Source organism: Sinohyriopsis cumingii, unplaced genomic scaffold (assembly GCF_028554795.1).
Source record: "Sinohyriopsis cumingii isolate HCF-2022 unplaced genomic scaffold, ASM2855479v2 utg002187l, whole genome shotgun sequence".
In the NCBI taxonomy this organism is placed as follows: Eukaryota; Metazoa; Mollusca; class Bivalvia; order Unionida; family Unionidae; genus Sinohyriopsis; species Sinohyriopsis cumingii.
In genome coordinates this window covers 457,333-471,888 of record NW_028316149.1, presented here as the reverse complement: position 1 = coordinate 471,888, position 14,556 = coordinate 457,333, and the positions used below count along the sequence as shown (strand labels likewise).

General features: G+C 38.7%; 1 protein-coding gene across 1 annotated transcript; it reads right to left on the bottom strand.

Moving 5' to 3' along the window:
• Nucleotides 1–6,406: 6,406 nt before the first annotated feature.
• Nucleotides 6,407–6,856, bottom strand: LOC149770958 (uncharacterized). Its single transcript, XM_089948944.1, has one exon. It carries the CDS (start codon nucleotides 6,854–6,856, stop codon nucleotides 6,407–6,409), a length of 450 nt encoding a protein of 149 aa, XP_089805070.1.
• Between the last annotated feature and the right edge of the window lie 7,700 nt (nucleotides 6,857–14,556).

Genomic DNA, 14,556 nt, shown 5'->3' with positions numbered 1-14,556 from the left:
GCAATGAATGTTCATTGAATTATTTGGTTGATGAAAGTAGGTGCCTATGAGTGAAAATAGTTAATACAGACACTACAGTAATTTTTATCGACAACAAATGTATATCAACAAAAAACTTTGCTTCTCAAGTATTGCCATTTTTATTAATTTAGCTAAATACAGTGCATGTCATACTGTTGTAAATGCAAAAGTCTATTTCTAATGAATGACTGTGAAGCTTGATACATATTATGGTCATCATCTGAAGATGCACATGTCAACAAATTAATTTACTCCTGCAATAATTGCTTGAAATTGTCTTTTATTTGTGTCTTGATGTAATGCATGCTTGAATCTTGTGAATGCAACTACTGTCAAAGTTTTCATTTAATCTGCATGAAAGATAATTTGAAGATTCATATTTCACGAAATAACTGCCCTACTGCATTTTTTATTGTTGAATTATTGTCAGTTTTTTTCTTACAATGACCGATTCTTGTGCATGCGACACGTCTTGCAGTTTTTGATACATCACTGTGCAATTTGTCTACATATAATGTAAATATGGTGCAGTTATGAAAACAATTCTGTCTATACTTTTGTGAAGGTGTTGGAAAACCTGGGGTTCCAGTGAAGGTCATAGCTTGTATTTTGTACTTGGCCGCATCACTGATTTCCATATACAATATAGATCTCCACATTTTCTCCACATGCTTATGGGCTGGTATGTCATCAGTCCATCCTTTAGCACAAGCTTGTTATCGCTACGCCTCCTAAACTACTTAACGATTGCAATGAAGCTTTATATACCCCTTCACCCCACATACTAGTTGGTCAAATAATGAAAATAGTGGAATTTGGACATCCAGTATGGGTACCACTGTGGCCATATTAAAATTCGTATCGTTACGCCTACTGAACGGATGAGCGGGTTTCACTATAAAACTTCTTATGATGACTAATTGGACCTAAATGAAAATGGTGCCGATCTGGGGTCTAATTTGACCACCACAGTAGCCATCTTGAAAGTTTGTTATCGCTACTCCTTCAGACCAGAAAGTAATATTACTATGAAGTTTTCTCTGGAAATCTAGTTGGTCATAAATTAAAATGTTGTCACTTTGTCACTTACACATCCAATATGGTCTCAGCAGTGGCCATCTTGATATATTATCGCTGTTTATCCCGAATGGATGGTTGTACATGTTTTAGAATGTTTTATTGCTAAATTACATCTTGTAATATGTAGTTGGTCCTTGAAGAAAATACTCTTCTCTGACATCTTATATGGCTGCTGCAGTTACTATCTTGAACATTTGTTATCACTAGTTCTCCTGAATGAATGTTCATATTGGCATTAGGTTTTCACTGAATGACTTCTTACCATGATCCGACTTCACATATGGCCACCATTATGGTCATCATGATATTCTCGTTGCTATTTCTATTGATATTGTACTTTCACCAATATACTTCTTATAATGTGTAGCTTGTACTAAATGGAACGGTGCCATTCTGGTATTCAATATGGGCATCCTGGCAGTCATCTTGAAAATATTGTTATCATTACTAAAATAAGAACACAAAGTCATATCAGCTTGAGGTTTCCACCAGAAAACTTCTTATCATCTGTTAGTTCTAAATGAAAATAGTTCAGATATGACAAGCATTCTGACAATCACAACAGCTAATTTAAAAATCTTGCTATTGCTAAAGAATATTAGAGATGGTTTCAGTACTTGGTAATTGTCTTATGTAGGAAAATATGGAGTGTATGACTTTCCTATTTTTTCACGCTGGAGTAAAAATGTGGCAATTGAACTTGCAATTCATTATGCGAAGAAATCAGAATTTACACCTGCAGCAGACTCCATTATACACATTTGTTTTTAAAATTGAAGCATTAAAACATGAAAGTTCATAATTACCAAAGACAGAATTTGTATTTATTGAAATCTTATATTGGCACGCTATTTACGACATTGTGACGTTTGTAAGCACTGGTTAGCTAAATGCTGATTCCTGATAATCTTTGGTGAGTTCCAAGTACTTTGAGTGGGATGAATAGGTTTCATTTGAGTATAAAGATTCTCGTTAAAATTTATATGTTGAATTATAAAAACATTCTTCGAGTCTTGCTTTTGCAGAAATAATGAGGATAATATATTTCTCTTATACGATTGGAGAGGGGAAAAATTCTTGGATGTGGGCATGAAGGTGCAATGTACTACTTATTCTGTCCAGCTTCACTAGGAAATATTAGTCCGACTAAATGATGTTTACTATATTTACGATATATTATTTATCCTAAATACATATGCAAATTAATTTTTGAGCAGAGTTTGTATTTAGTATATTCTAATAAAGTGGCACTCTGACAAATGTCAAGACTCGGAAGGAAGGTTAAATGACAGCAATGTATGTAACTGACGTCGAAAGGGAGTATCTGATTCATGTATTGTATTCAAAGAATCTATACCAATCTTGTTAACAATAGTGATTATATTATGTATATTTTCCATGAATTTTGGAAGGCATCGCATTTATAGTTCTACTGGTCATAAAGCGGGCGATCTTGTGCGATAGCCTGTTGTCCATCGTCAATCTGTGTGCACAAGTTAATTATCGTTACTCCTTCTAAACTACCTGGAGGATTGACATGAAACGTGACACGATGACCATCTTGACAATATTTTTATTGTGCCTTCTCATGAACGGATATTAATATCAGCATGGAGTTTTTAGCAGAAGACTTTTGATGATGTCAATTACGTCCTAAATCAAAATGATGCCAATCTGGCATCCGATATGGCCACTAACATCTTAAAAAATCTTATCTCCATTCGTTCTAAATGGATGGCCATATCAACATGTGGTTTCACTAGAAGACTTCTTATGATATCTTATTGGTCCTAAATGAAGATGGTGCCAATCTTATATCCAATATAGCTGCTTTGACATCCATCGTGGCAATCTTGTTATAGCTACTCCTGCTGACACGATGCTCACATTGACATGGGTTTTTTACCAAAAGACTTCAGATGATGTCTAACGTCTAGTTAGTCCAAAACGAAAATACTAATGCTCAGGGATATCAGCAATCGTTTCCACAGTTATTGGTTTAGAAGAAAGAAATCCTCTTATATTGATGTCCTGAAAATTAGTTTCGGCCAGTATAGCTTCAGTTCATTCGAGAGGCTCTTGTCTGATTTTTGAATTATCATTTAATTGTAGAATCCCCAAGCTTGTGAGCCGTGTTGCAGTGGTAGTGACCCTCTTATGCTTAATATTAACTGTCACAAAAGTACACACCTATCAGACATTGGGCTACAATATTCAGTTAATCATTTAAACCCTTGCATACCTCACAACAAATGTACTGAAACCTTGTATTTTTAGTCGTATCACTCCTTCTTCGAGTTACAGAATATGATTCAAAGTTAAGTTAACCTTGTACCCTAATCCTTTGTCAGCCAGGTGAGTGATCTCAGACCCACATGAGCCTCTTTCCTCTTGGATGGTCCATGCTAGGATCATCAAACTTGGAAAATGTTTTGTGGCTTATATACTGTAGTTCTCTATTCAAAATCAGTCCTGCTCACTAATAACAAATACACACTTTCCTTCTCACATTAGGTTTTAATTTGCATGTTTCAAGTTTGACTATGTGCAGCTTGAGACTTTTTATTTTGTGAAAACGATGGGACCCCTTATAAAGTACACAAAATTCAGTATCCACGAAAATGTAATTTACCCAGTTCACAAAATAAGGTATCAATGAACGTTTAATTAAATGAATTCACATTATCCTATTGATTCCTTAAAAGTGAGCTTTTCGTGTGGTTCTGCATTTGTTGTGCGTCGTCTGTCATCAGTTGTCTATTGTTTACCTTGAGCAGGAATTTAAATTGTACATTCTCACCATTGACATTTTTAGCACACCTGGCCAAACGATTCACTTATTTGATTCAAAGAATCTATACTAATCTTGCTCACAATAGTGATTATGTTAAGTATATTTGTTCCATGATTTGAGGAAGGTCTCGGATTTTTATCTGTACAGGTCATACAATGGACGATCTCTTGGGGTGGCATGTTGTCCATCCTCCATCTGTGAGCACAAGTTTATTATCGTTACTCCTTCTAAACTACTTGGAGGATTGACATGAAACTTGACACTCAGACCATCTTGAAAATGATTTTATTACTTCTTTTCTTAAATGGATAGCAATATCAGCATGGAGTTTTAGTAATAGTCTTCTGCTGTTGTCTAGTAGGTCTAAATCAAAATGATGCCGATCTGATATCTGATATGGCCACCAACATGGCCATCTTAAAAATCATATCTCCACTCCTTCTGAATGGATGAACATATCAGCATGGGGTTTTCATTAAACGCCTTCTTACGATATTTTATTGGTTCTAAATGCAAATGGTGCCACTATCCTAGCTCACATATAGACAGCACACAGTTCTCCTGAAGTGGGTTGGACCATACATGTATTGGTCACAACCACCCTTCATAGATCAACCAGACATACGTACAGATAGGGTGGTTGTGACCAATACATGTATGGTCCAACCCACTTCAGGAGAACTGTGCGCTGTCTATAAGTATATGTGAGCTAGCATATTATGCTGTCTGTCTGGCCGCCAGTGCGTCTCTATGAGCAGATGTAACCTTCAAGGTCATACAAAGACGAAACCGTCGAGTTGTTAACTTGTGAGTATGGTGGATCTATGTAGAGTGTGTAGAAACCATACAAGTGTATGCCAACAAAAGATTTCAGGAGAACTGTGTGGTTTCTCAATGGGAATATTTGCATGTTTTACAAATATTTATGAATCATACTGCTGTACTAATGAACGATTCATGTTTGTTTTAATCAATTGTTGATTTAGTTGAGTAGAACTGAGTCATATTTATTGCAAGAGATTTTTTGAATCTTACTTTCATCACGTGAGACTATGTGAACCTCATTTATATTACATGAGGCTTTTTAATCTGTTTTTAATTCTATGGGATGATTTGAATCTTACTTTCATTATGTGAGATTATGTGAATCTCACTTTCATTACATGAGATTTGTTTAATCTTACTTTCATTACGTGAGATTATGTGAATCTCACTTTCATTACGTGAGATTATATGAATCTTACCATCATACATTTGAATATATGAATCACATTTGTGTTTTACTATTTGTTAATGTGTCGAATGAGTCGTATGTTTAGAGCGTTAAATGATGAGTATATTTGTAATATATATATATATATATATATATATATATATATATATATATATATTAATTCATTTCATAAATAAATATTCTTCTTTCATCACAATGTGTTGTGTTGACATTTGATCCAAGCATCCATACAGGCCTATCTTGGAACAATTGGTGTCAGAAGTGGGATGCTTTGGATTGAATGAACTACCAATATACTGAATTTAAACTATAGGCTGGCTGTAAGTCATGGACGTTTTGAAAAGTGAATTTTTAGTAGGTGCGGGTTTCCTTAAATATACACGTTTTTTTTAGTTTTTGTTGCCTTGATAACTCAGATTGTATATTGTAGTTTGAAAACCTTTATAACCACTGCACTTAGATCTGGGTTATGAAGGAAAATATCATTGGAAATTTATAAATGAAGAACACACAAAAGAAAGGAACGAACGTGCAAAAAAGCATGGAATCGGAACAGGAAAGATTGTTAGAGGAACACCATCTCGAAAAGGAGAAAATGGAATTAGAAAGTGAAATATTGGAAAGGGAGCAAAAACTCGAAAAGGGAATTAGAAAGGGAAAGATTGGAAAGGAAACAGCAACTCGAAGAAAGGAAAAGGGAATAGAAAAAGGAACTATTTGAGTTAGAAAGGCAGGCAAGATTATAGGTTATAAAGTTAGAAGAATGAAATAAACAAAGAGAGTACGAAAGACAATTAGAGTTAGCACAAGCTAGAAAAGGAAAACAAGATTTTGCCTCTTGCAAATTCTTCTTCTTCTTGGTAGTCTCTCGAGCCAAGGAAGACAAGCTGTGCTATCTGATCGACGGTGGACGCGCATGTGGCTCCGGAGTCCAAATTCAAATGCACACAGGCGATTGCTGGTGGGGTATAGGGCACCGGTGGCTGGTGTGGCTGGTATACAGCTCTGTGACGTCTCTAACGAGCTGCAGCAAGACGCTGCTGGTGGTCAACCTTGAAGGTGGAACTTGATTTTCTGGTCAGGGTTAACCAGTGGCTTCTGCTTGAGGCAGCGAGCTCGAACTGCTGTGGTTGAAGGTCTGTCTTTTTGATGTGCACCTTGAAATTGTTTTTGTACCTTTGTCGAGTGCGGCCTTAGTTTCGGTTGCTCTGGGCTAGCTCGTCAAAGAACAGCTACTTTGGGATTATTTTTTAATCCATGCCAATGACATGGCCAGTTCAACAATGCTGGGCCTGGATTAGTTTGGCTTTGATCCTTGTTGGTTTTGTTCTAACAAAGACTTCCAGGTTGCTGATATGCCTTTGGTAGACATTCCACCTTTCACAGCCAAACAAGAGAGACGCGAGTACAACTGCACTGTATGCTTTCATGTTTATTGACAGGAGTATGTCCTTGTGCTGCAAGACCTTGGTCCGGCGGCGTCCGATTACTTGCTTGGCTTTTTGGATCCTCTCAGTTATCTCTTTCTCCAGGGAGCAATCCCTGGATATTGTGCTGCCAAAGTCTTTGAAACCGTCCACATTCTTCAGCTGCGTGTCGCCAATGGTGATGCAGGGCTGTGAAGGGCTGGAAGAGGTCATCTGTCTTGTATAGGCTAATTGTGAGTCCAAATAGGATGGAGGTTTCAGAGAAGCTGTACATGATTGCCTGTAGGTGAGTCTTTTCATGGATCATGAGGGCACATTCATCTGCAAAGAATGCTTCAATGATGAGTTTGTATAGCGTCTTGGTTTTTGCAACCAGGCGCTGGATATCAAACACTGATCTATCCAGGTGATATCTAATGTAGATACTAAGGTCAGGGTCACGGATGGCATGGATCAGTACCTGCATGAAGAAGAGATCGAAGAGTATCGGAGCGAGTACAACACCCTGTTTGACACCATTATGTATGTGGAATTTCTCAGAGGGTTCACCATCTGAGAGAATCTCTCCAGTGGAAGAGCCGCATGAGGTTGTTAAACTTCTGAGGGCACCCAAGCTTCTTGAGTACTACCCACAGTGCGTCACTGTTGACTATCGAAAGCTTTTGTCATACGGCATACAGATTCATGTTCTGCTCCAGGCACTTCTCCTGGAAGTGTCTTACTGCGAAGATCAGTTCACCGGTGCTGCGTGGTGAAAACAACATTAATACTCGGGGAGGTTATCTTATGACACTACAGCAATAAGCATGCCGGGAATGATAAGAACAAGTATTTTGCCAGCTACGGAGAGCAAGGAGATGCCTCTAGGTAATGCAGTCCACATGTGTGCCTTTATTCTTATAGAGGGTCACATTTGATGCGTCGAGGAGGTCATCTGGAATCACCTCTTCCGTCCAAATGCTGATTGGCACATTGTGGAATGCCTTCAGAGTCTATTCTCTGAAAGCCTTGTATACCCCCGCTGAGACCCCATTTTTTCAAGTTGCCCTGTCACAGTTCATTTGTTTAATGGCCGTTTTCAACTCCTTTATCGTTAGCAGAACATGCAGTTGGCCGTGAGTTGGCTGTTGAGGTATTTGGTCAAGCACATATTGACTGACGGATGAGGGCAGATTTAGTAGCTGATTAAAGTGTTCTTTCCATTTGTCCTTAATGCGAGCGATGTCCTTTATTTGTGTACTGCCATATGCAGCAAGCAAGGTGGCAGAGCCAGACTTTGAAGGGCCGAATATTGACTTGCACTGTAGAACTCTTTGGATTTGTTAGTGTCGGCATAGCATTGTACTTAATCAACTTTCCTTTCCAAACCATTGGCCATGCAGCTTGCGGATTTCTCTCGGACTTTCACCTTGATAGGATTTGAAGCAGCCTTTCTTGGGGCTTTTCCTTAATACATACTAGGATGTGGTCAAAATCAAAGTCATACTTCACACCAAGGAAAATAATACCCAGCATAAAGCAAAGTAAGAGGGTAAGAAATCAAACAAATAATGAGAATAAAACACTAGTTCAAATGGGACAATATTAGAAAATGGAATACTGTAAAAAGTAGAAAAGTGCCTGTCCAACAGTGGTATAGTAATTGTGTGTGATTTGGATTTTTAATGTAGCATTGAAAAAAGTATGTCATTTCACTAATATGTCTGCTGTGTGGCAGTTTAAGGCGATATCTAGTACTGGGGCATCATGCCGCAGACATGCACTATGATAACCTTCCCAATCATATTATCCTGACAGCAGACCAACTGGTTCTAACACCAGCCTCTTAATGGTGAGTGCCTATTGAAGCAGCTGTTAGTAAAATGTTTATACATCTTTGACATGACTCGGCCAGTACATACAGTAAAATGATACAAATAGTAGAATACTACCAACTGGAATAATACAAATATAGGATGAGTACAGATAATAGAAGAGAACTATAGTACAAATGTACAACAACGAACAGTAGAAATAGTAGATCATTGCCAATAGTAGAAGAATACAACAGTACAAATAGTAGAATAGTACAAATTGGAATATTACACATATGAAACCTACATTGAAAAACAGCTAATAATCCCAAAATCTTGATGTTTCTTTTTAGGTTAAACGATGACATGCAAGTGTTCCAAACAAAACATAAGGATTTCTAATACAATTAACACTGTGTTGTGTAATAATTATATGAGAGGTATCAAATCATCCATGCATTTAATCAATATGATCATTAGGAACCAACAATCAATTAACAGCGGATTTAATCTTCTTGTCTGACTAGATCTCACTTATGTGGCTTCACATAATCTCATTAAAATCACCTACACTTTGTTTGATAGCTTGCATAATATACGTGATTTCACATAATCTCATTACAATCACATACACTGTGTTTGAAGCTTGCACACTATACATGGCTGATGCTAGCTTTGTGAGAAATGGATCAAATAAAACAGAATTTCACCATCAAAACAGCTTGTGAGGCAAGGACTCATCTATTGAAATTGTCGTGTGTTAAAACATGAACAGTATGTGAACTTTAATGCAGATATAAACAACCCTGACAAATATAAGCATACTTAATTTTATGATCATGCTGACAATGTGTTAATCAAAATATAGGCACTTGACAGACGTTGAACCATGCATAAGCCACACAGACGTGGAAGCAATTCCACAAGCAAACCCAGACATTGAACCATGCGACAAGCACAAATACAGTCATTGATTCATGCCATAAGCACACAAAGACATGGAAATGAAACCGTGACATTAGCACACACATACACTAAACCATGCCATAAGAATAATCAGACATAGAAACCATGCCAATAACACACACATGGAACCATGCCACACGCACACACATTGAACCATGTCACAAGCACACACAGACATGGAACCATATCACATGCACACACAGAGACAATGAACCATGTCATAATCACGCAAAGACATGGACATATGCCATAAGAATACACATAAATTGAACAATGCCATAAGCGCACATAGACATGGAACTGAAACCGTATCGTTAGCACACATAGACATAAACCATATCACAACCATACTCTGACAATGAGTCGTGTAAAAGCATACAAAAACATGGAGCCATCTCACAAACACATACACAGACTGAACTATGCCATAAGCACACATAAACATTGAAACATGCCACAAGCAAACATACTGAGCCATGCCAGAAGCACAAACATTGAACTATGCCATAAGCTCACACAAACATTGAACCATGCCACAAGCACACATATTGAACCATGCCATATGCACACATACTGAACCATGTCACAAGCATTCACATTGTACCATGCCACAAGTACACACATTGAACCATGCCATAAGCACACAAATTGAATCCCACACGCCAAAATTATACCCCATGATATCAATAGTGTCGAGCGATATACACAAGAAATACTTAATTTTTCAACATTTTATTGAGGATTCAGCTTTGCCAGGTTAGCTAAGTGACATGTTTCAGTCGTACCCGTAGCCTGTCAAGATATATACATACAAGATAAGAGTATATATATATATATATATATATATATATATATATATATATATATATATATATATATATATATATATATATATATATATATATATACATACATACATATATACTCTTCATGTCCAGAGACAGTGTTACTCATGTGGTACACTATCGTGGTAGTGTCAATGCACAACAATTTTAGCTTTTTGTGGATAACTTGAACAAGGAATCAAGAATCATGATAGAATATATACCTCACATTCTTCCAGTCCAATCGTATTGATTAACTTTCATTTTTCCAACACTCCCATCAACATGTCTTAGTTTTAAAATCACAATAGTATTCTTATTTCTTTAAGCTGAAGCTAAAACATACCTCAATAAACTCAGAAAATTGTTGTTCATGTTTTCCTGCTACAAGTAAAAAGCAGAACGATAAGTAAATATTAATTTACTATGCAAGTGGGACATATTCTGGCCTAAAGGGGTGTGGACTGACAAAGGCTTTTTTACACTCCCGGGCATAGTTTAGCCTAGGACACTTTATCCCCCGGAATATACTCAGGTCTCGGTCAAACTATACCTAGGTTTAATCTGGGCAGGGGTTAATATGGCCTGCTACACCGGTACCATTACATTTGCCAGTACCTTCTCCTTCTCTACCACTCGCTGATCATTTCAAACAGAGAGAGAAAGATGAATTGGAGAAATTTATACATCAGCAAAAGGGAAGTAGAACAAGCTTTTCTTCTTCAACAACATCGAAAAGAAGAGGTAAGAAGGGAGCGACAGGAAGAAGAAGCAGCGAAGAAACAAGGGAGTGAAAGTCAAACGGTCACGGTACTTTTAGAAATTTTAGCAGAGTTAACAAGTCTGAAACAAATGTATCAGACATCTTTATTACGACCGAAGAGAATAAGACCTTCCAGAGCTAAACAACCCAACCCTGTGACTACGCCTGCTGTACCACCCTTAGTGATTTCTACCAAAATATCATTGATAGGAGGCAAACCAGAAGTAGGCCTTGACCATGGCAAAGGCTTAATGCAGTTAAAGTTGATTTAAACCAACAATTACCCAAATTTCCTTCTCAGGGCCACCCACTTCTCTCGAAAAGAGATAGTATATCAATTGCCAACACCAATTAAAACTCAAGAAGCCCGTTATTACCCCTACGGTATGTGTGTATGTGTGAATGTATGAGTGTAGGTTCATATTCTAAAATAAAAACGAAGAGCCATTTACGTTTTATGCCTGGTCTATTGTGATCCAATTTTTACAATTCACATCACAGATACATAAGCTTCTTGTGTGTCTTTATTCACTCTCTCTGTGTATTAAATTTCTTCACTGTTACAGTTTTTCCTTCACTCCTTCCTCACTTTCGCCATGTATTCTTTTCTTCTTCTGTTTCTCTTTCTGCACCTGTCTGGGTTCTTCCTTGGGGGAGGGTACCTCTTTTTCTTCCTGTCCATAATTCCTCTCTTCTTCTTCTTTTTGTTTCTTAGGGCGATCTGAAGACCAATGTCTTTTTCCTTGACAATGATAAGAGGTATCTTGACTTCTAGCCCCTGTTTTGCTTTTTTGACGGTCGGGACACTCTGAAGACCAATGTCCTTTCTTCTACAGATATAGCAAGTATCTTGACTTTGGTCATGAAAGGAGGGTGAGAAGACCGTTGCTTGTCTGAAGAAAAGTTTCTAATGACCCCTCGCAAAGCTCTGATCAAAAGTTCGATCTGGGTAGGCTCTTCCATCGTTCTGCTCGGTTTGAGAGTGAAATGAATAGTGGAAGGGCAAGACAAACACCCTTTATAAACGTTGGCCTGTCATGGATATAAAGCGACCCATGGTGTTCAACAAATAGTCATTTGACATTTTGCAGTCAAGATGAAACGATCACATTAGTGAAGAAAGGAGAAGAACGTAAGAAGTAGAAAGGTGATTTTTCGCATCGTACAATAGCTGAAGTCTTGGCAGACATTCATGCCAGTGATTTTGAAGATGACATGAGTGAACCAAAATCCAGGCCCAGAGAGTCTGCCCCCAGCCAAACTTCACGAGTAAACCCTGAAAATTACTATCACATTCGAGAGACGGAAAAGCGCTCCTCTAGAAAATTAAGAATCACGGCTTACACTTACAGGGTAAAGTTTAGAGATTTCAAGTCCGACGTACCATTGAAGAAAGTAGAGGGATTCATTACCGAGATGTGTGATTCTTTGTTAACCACACTAAAGCGACAATGTCAAGCCAAAGAAGACGATTGCTTGAGACTTTCCATAATCACGACAGCTTGAAATCCCCTGGTTGGATCGAGTTTAGCAGCCGCGCAGAAATAACACCTTCCAAAGTCATGGACATGATACAACAGGTACAACAATTCAATGACCAATTTCACACTGATGGTAAAGCGACACTGTCCATGACCCACGTCTCTCTTCCCCAAGGGACTGGACGCAAAAAGGTCTTATTGGTGGACAACCTTCGCAACATTAATCGTAGCCTCGTCCAAATTAACAACAATCAAGACCAGATGTGTTTAGCAAGTGCCATCGTGGTGGGACGAACCTATGCCAACAAGAACGACACGATAGAATGGAAAAGAGCCTGGGAGAACATTTGTCAATCGGACCAAGCCAAACAACGCTATGTAGCATAACTCTTGTTACAACAAGCTGACCTGTCCAAAGTCACACCCTGTAGCATTCCTGAAATGCAAATATTGCAAGATGTCCTAGCTCCACGCTACACCTTGAAAGTGCACTCTGAACAAGTGCGCTGGCCTCTGTTGTTTCTAGGCCAAGATTTTAAAGCTGGAAAATACATTCACGTCTATCATTACCATGAAAATTTCGATGCCATTACCAGTATCACTGGATTCCTGGAATACAGATATTACTGTGAGAAATGTGACTATGGCTACAACAATCGAGAGCAACACAAAATTGTGGATCGAAATGCTCAGGATGTTTGTTTCTCATCCCTGTCTGGATGAAGGACAAGAACGAGTTCATTGTCCAGCTTGTCAGCGCACTTTTGTCAGCCATCCTTGTTACCAACAACATCTAAAGACACAAGGTTCACAGCAGAAATGTGCTTGTCAACTCCTGAGATTGTGCCATATTTGTGGACATGGCATACGTACCAATTGTGCCAAGGCACACGTATGTCCAGGAAAAAAAAATGTCACATTTGTCACCAAATCGTGGACTTGGAACATCAATGCTACATTCAAAAATACCAACGCCAACAAGTGGAATAAGATGGCCACAAAAAGAAAGGCAATTTCATCTTTTTCGATTTTGAATGCATGCAAGAGACTGGCATTCATATTCCTAATTTCTGTGTGGCTCATCGAGCGTGTGAACAGTGTATTTAAGAGCCTATCTTTAGTTATTGCCCTCACTGTAGTAAGATTCCTGGAGGACGTGAAAAAAAATTCGGGGACCGAACACGCTGTTGATTTTGCCCGATGTACCTAGACCCCATCGACAAGACATGGAGCCAAGAGGTCATCGAACGTTACAAAGATTGTCATCGCCATGACACGGTGATGACCCACAATTTCTCGGGATACGATGGACAGTTTCTTTTGAGGTACTATACAGAACAAGGAACCGAACGTCCTAAAGTGACTTTGAACGGAGCCAAAATCATTTCCATGCAAGTGGGACAAGTACAGTTTAAAGATTCGATGAGCTACTTGGCCATGCCTTTGAGTCGAATGCCTAAAACGTTTGGAATGACAGAAATGGCCGAAGGCTACTTTCCACACTTTTTCTATACGGAAGCTAATCAACACGCCATTCTACCCCACTCCCCTGAGGCTGACGACTACGACCCGACAACATGCGCGCAGAACAACGAGAAGCTCTCTACGCTTGGTAACAGACTCACGCCTCGGACCCTTTCGACTTTTAGGAAGAAATGTTAAAGAATTGTCGTTCGACGTGGACATTTTACGGCGTTGCTGTGGAAAATTTTGAGAACTGTTCATGGATCACGGAGGGGGCGATCCTTTGAAAGAAGCCTGCACCATTACCAAAGCGTGTTCCTTAGTGTACCGACAACTATTCGTGCCTGAAAAGACCCTGGCTGTCATCAGTCCTCAAACGACCAACATTGTCAAACGTCAATACTCGGTCAAAGCCCTACGCTGGTTACATTACTTGTGCGACAAGGAAGACAAATGGATTCAGCACGTCCGCAACGGAGGGGGCGAAAAGACCATCGGAACGTATTTGGTAGAGTTTATCGGTTGCTTATTTCATGGATGTCCCTTCTGTTACCCTGAGCGTGGCACTAAAATCAGTTTTTACAACGAACCATGGAAGACTTGTACCAGGCTACTTGTCAGATGCATTTGAAGTAAAAACAGCAAGGATGCCAAGTGTTGGAAATGTGGGAACACGTGCACGATCACCGTTTGAAAACTGATCCGAGTT

Bases quoted from the DNA above. Each gene is read 5' to 3' on its own strand.
- LOC149770958 (XM_089948944.1), bottom strand. From the start codon at position 6,856: ATGAAAAGACTCACCTACAGGCAATCATGTACAGCTTCTCTGAAACCT.